Consider the following 4,694-nt stretch of genomic DNA (forward strand, 5'->3'; position numbering starts at 1 on the left):
GGAATAAATTTGGCATGTGAACATATGTTGTGATGTGATATAATGAGTACCGTCTGAGTTGTATTTGAATGTACATATCTGGTGTAGTAAAGAGAAAATATTTGAATTTTGTTGCTTATGTTTGTAATACATCTTATAACAAATTGCACAGCAGTTTCAGATCGTGCTCCCATGCATTAATTATTCGAACTTATTTTGGTTTGAACAAAAGAGCAGTAAAGCAAAAAAATGATGTTGACGACCAGCAACAATTAAGTCATTTGAATCGTTTATTTATTATATCTGTGCTAAAAATACGACGTCAATGAATTGATTCTAAGTTATGTACAAGGTGTCACTCTCTTACCAGTTTTGTGTTTGGGTTTTTAACTGTAATTATGAACACTCTTACAATCATTGGCACAAAACACAAATACATTTCATTTCAGTTTTTTCACGTTTTAATAATCAACCCTAAATATGTTGATTAATAATGTATTATAATCACAGATAAACGAGGTAAATAAAATAATACGATTGAAAATAAGAAACTACGTAGTCGAATTATCGGCTCTGAAAATAGAAAGGGAAACAAAAACAGAATTAGTTACATCTACGTGACAAATAAAGTTTTCGACACAAATGATTATAGATACACAACTTGTTCGTACTGAACCATGAATAAATGGCACTATATGTGTATAATTAATATGCAAGTTGTTCGTAAAGTTTGAAGTTTGAATTCGGCTTGCAAATTTTCCACTAGTCTTGAACAGTGTAATTTAAGTGTGAAGTAGTGTCGGCTTATATTGGTAACGAACTTACTGTGATCACAAACTCTGAATTCGAGTTGTATGTTTGTAATATACGTGTTCGTTTGTTTGTCATAAGACCAATATTTCATTCAACTGAAAGGTGAAATACTAGCTAAAGTTTATTTCATGGTTGTAGATTATTATTCGCGTTAAGCCAGTACATGTAATACTATTTTCTTGCTCGTTTCTATTGTTCTAGCCTTTTTGTTGAGCATTTATAAGAAACTCGACCCGTTTACTAGTTTCTTTGTTTTCAACAATACTCATTTAGTACTTTAACTATAAGATAAAATCACAATAATAAAAGGGGAGAGGTTGTCCTTGTGAATTATAATATTACTTGGATGACTCACACTCACGAGTAGGTAAAGACGTACATATACTATCTATTACTGAGCAGTTATATAAACACGCTTACAATCATTGACAAAAAACCCAGATAGATTTCATTTCAGTTGTTATACGTTTTAATAATCTTAAATGTGTTGGTATAATAATGTACTATAATCACAGATAAACGGGGTAAATAAAATAATACGATTGGAATAAGTAACTACGTAGTTGAATTATCGGCTCTGAAAATAGAAAGATAAATACAGAATTAGTGACATGTGTGTGAATTATTAAATTTTCGACAATAAGGATTCTAGATATACAAATTGTTCGCACTGAATTATGATTTCATGGTATTATATATGTATAATTACAATACAAGTTGTTTTTAATGTTTGAAGTTCGGCATGTCAATTTCCCCCCAGTCACTGAACCGTGTTAAGTGAGTGTGGAGTAGCGTCGGCTTATAGTTGTAAAGAGTTTATTGTGATCACGAATACTAAATCCAAATTGCGTGTTGTAATATTTGTGTTCCCTTGTTTGTCATAAGACTAATATTTCAAGTACATTCAACCGAAAGGTAGGGTACTATTTAAAGTTGATCTCATGGTTGTCGATTATTATTGGAGTTAAGCCAGTATATCATACACATTAATGTGCTAACGTGGAATACACGTTTTTATTCGGAATATTGCGATTTGATAATTTTGTGATTTTCATTCTCTGGATTATCTTTTTATTGTCCATTTACTGGTTAGTGTTTAGTATATTAAATTTTTGCATCTACATTCGCATGAAATCACAATCACCCTTCATTCGACATTCATTTTATTTTTCCACTGTGAACTGCAATCGCTTACCCGTTAAACGCAATTCCTTTAAGCACAATACAACAGGAGATTAGGGGATCCAATTCCTGGATTACCGACCACTCCCGTAGTTGCGTCTGCGAGTATTTTGTTTCTGCATGCAGCATTATTACTGCAAGTACCAGCACCCAAGTGAACAGCAGCAACACCTAAGAGTTTTACAAAAGTGATTTAAATTTACATTTGAGATCTGTCCTAGCCATGAATACTTAAACAAAATCAATGAACGTGGATGCCGATATAGTTAGATGATATGGTGTGTAAATACACTTACCTGTTACGTGTGGGCATGCCATTGAAGTTCCGCTGAGAACTGCGTACGCACTGTCATCGGTATTGTAGGAACTTCTAACATCACTTCCAGGTGCAAAGATATCGACACAACCACCAAAGTTAGAATATGGTGCACGTTGGTCATTGCTCTCAGTGGCACCAACTGTCAAAGCCTGTATTGGAAATAATGCAATAAGTAATACAAATAATGACGAAATTATCCAAATACTAAAAATACTGAGCACAAGATACTTACAGCTTCCACTCTAGCTGGTGAGGTATTGCATGCAAGTGCATCGTCGTTTCCGGCAGCTATTGATACAGTGTATCCAGCAGCTATCATTCGCTCTACAGCTGAGTCCATGGCAAGACTTTCACCGCCGCCAAGTGACATTGAAGCAACGCCAGGCTGAGTGCCTCCATCCGTAACGGCATCACATCCTATGATATAAAATGATTGAGTCTGCTTAACATGAAGTGATGATTTCGAGTGAACGCAATGTTTATATGCCTTTCGTCTACCTTATATTATACTATATATCTGGCTGGCAGTATTATTGATTCCGCTATGCAAGGGTTGATGTTGACCTCAAATCAATTTTAATTTGAATCAGTAATTTGCAACGTTTGATTGTTAGTCGGAAGAAACAGGCACTTGAGTCTCATATTGAATAATATAAATTCAGCTCTCATGGGTAACGTTTTTGCTTTCATGACAAACTGAATAGAAATATGATCCGAGAATCACCCAAAATAAAATAGTAATCGATTTCAACGTACCAGCTACGATGTTAGCGGTTGTTCCGGCTCCAATACAATTCAAAACACGTACGCTGTAAAGACTAGCAGACGTAGCGATACCAACCGAAATCCCAGCAGCAGTACCTCCACAATGAGTACCGTGGCCATTGCAATCGTCACCCTAAAATGTAATGCAAACAAATAAGGGTTGGTCATTCGAAAACCCTTTGAGGTATTATATTAATTGAAATTCAAGGGATTGAAGCAGTGTCATTGTTGAGGATTTCTTAATAGTTAACTTCACCATTCATCTAATTTTTTATCGTTAAATATGTCACATCCACTAGGACATACCCCATTAGCCACATCAAAATCCCAGAAGTAGCTTGCGCGTCCCTGATATTCCTGATGGGTGTGACGCAGACCAGTGTCGATGATGTACACATGAGCACCGCTACCATCACCTGAAAATAAATAATGACCTGATCACAAAATCTAACACACACGCGTTTTGCCTTACAATATTTGTTTGTCACAATATATGTAAATAATTCTAAAGACGTGAGAAATACTGACCATAAATATTCATTGCGCCATCCAGGGGAAGATTCCTCTGATCAATACGATCGCAACCCCACTCAACCGATGTTTTGTAGATACCATCTTGTTCAATGTATTCTACTTCGGGCATATGTTGAAGCTATAGAATGATAATACAACCATTGCTAAACTATGGCACATAGAGATCTATATGTTGGTACATGGACGTAGAGCTTTGAAATGAAACATTAATTTGCATTGAATTGTTTTGTATTGCATAGAATTTTATTACATATAAAATAGTTAGGCTCATAATAACTTACCATGCTGATATATTCGGGTAGGGCAGTGATGGCAATACCGTTGAAAGATTTGTAACGTTTGGTCACTGACATTCGGAGTGCCGGTAGCTTCTTTACAAACTGGTCAATATTTTGGTCATCCTGCACAAATGACAAAAGTACGAGTAAGCGAAAATATGTAATTGATGGGTAGCATTAATGTATGTCTATCATAGAACATTTTATTTTTGATCAATAAATCCTTACCTTAATTTTCACTAAGTAACTATTCTCAACCGGATCCCGGGCCTTGTAAATAGGCGCCAGTGAAGCAGCACTGGCTACGGCAACGAGTAGAGATATGATGAGTACACGCATGGTGAAGTCTGGGATAAATAAATACATTTTATATCATATTCAATTAATTCATTATGTTTTGTGCTTAAAATTTGAAAACAGTAGCTACATAACAATACCAACTCTGCACATTTTAGCTATAAGCAAAAGTACTACAAGTATGTAATAGCGGACAATTCAGTTGTACTTACCTGTTCAATTGGTTCGAGTTGAATGAAAAACTCAACGATTCTTCCCGCTTTTATGTGCTTCAACAAACATGTTTTAGGTTAATCATTATCTTGTTTATCCGGTAAAGATTACTTTTGATAACATATAGATATTGTGCCAAACTTTTGTGTTGATGAATGTGCAGATGAGTGTCTCGATATCGGCGACAATTCATAATTCATAATTCAGAATAATTGGAAATATGGTTTAACGTAATTCATAGTTTAATAAAAAATTTTTATTATTATTTATATGATAGTGTGTAATTCTTGTATAGAATATACGTGGATGTAAAT

At 34.7% G+C, this 4,694-nt stretch overlaps 1 protein-coding gene across 2 annotated transcripts; it reads right to left on the reverse strand.

Annotated features, from left to right (window-relative positions):
• Positions 1–1,238: 1,238 nt before the first annotated feature.
• LOC102803286 (uncharacterized) lies at positions 1,239–4,474 on the reverse strand. Of its 2 annotated transcripts, XM_085491599.1 has the most exons (10): positions 4,380–4,474; positions 4,099–4,217; positions 3,874–3,993; positions 3,587–3,710; positions 3,365–3,474; positions 3,050–3,191; positions 2,526–2,710; positions 2,271–2,442; positions 1,988–2,145; positions 1,239–1,369 (listed from the first exon to the last, which is right to left on the reverse strand). In XM_085491599.1, the coding sequence occupies exons 2-9, from the start codon at positions 4,207–4,209 to the stop codon at positions 2,006–2,008; spliced, it is 1,104 nt and encodes a 367-aa protein (XP_085347725.1). In that variant the 5' UTR covers positions 4,210–4,217; positions 4,380–4,474; the 3' UTR covers positions 1,239–1,369; positions 1,988–2,005. The 2 variants fall into 2 exon arrangements, with proteins under 2 accessions (XP_085347725.1, XP_085347724.1); XM_085491598.1 differs by lacking the exon at positions 4,380–4,474 and having other exon boundaries at positions 4,099–4,236.
• Positions 4,475–4,694: the final 220 nt, after the last annotated feature.

Source organism: Saccoglossus kowalevskii, chromosome 16, assembly GCF_978046115.1.
Source record: "Saccoglossus kowalevskii chromosome 16, keSacKowa6.1, whole genome shotgun sequence".
Lineage (NCBI taxonomy): Eukaryota > Metazoa > Hemichordata > Enteropneusta > Harrimaniidae > Saccoglossus > Saccoglossus kowalevskii.

What these genes read in the sequence shown, in the direction of transcription:
- LOC102803286 (XM_085491598.1), bottom strand. Translation starts at nt 4,236, where the DNA reads ATGTATTTATTTATCCCAGACTTCACCATGCGTGTACTCATCATATCT. An exon ending in GTTACTTAGTGAAAATTAAG is followed by an intron (nt 3,994 to 4,098) that starts GTAAGGATTTAT and finishes TCATTTGTGCAG; the next exon opens with GATGACCAAAATATTGACCA. An exon ending in ATTTTGATGTGGCTAATGGG is followed by an intron (nt 3,192 to 3,364) that starts GTATGTCCTAGT and finishes ATTACATTTTAG; the next exon opens with GGTGACGATTGCAATGGCCA.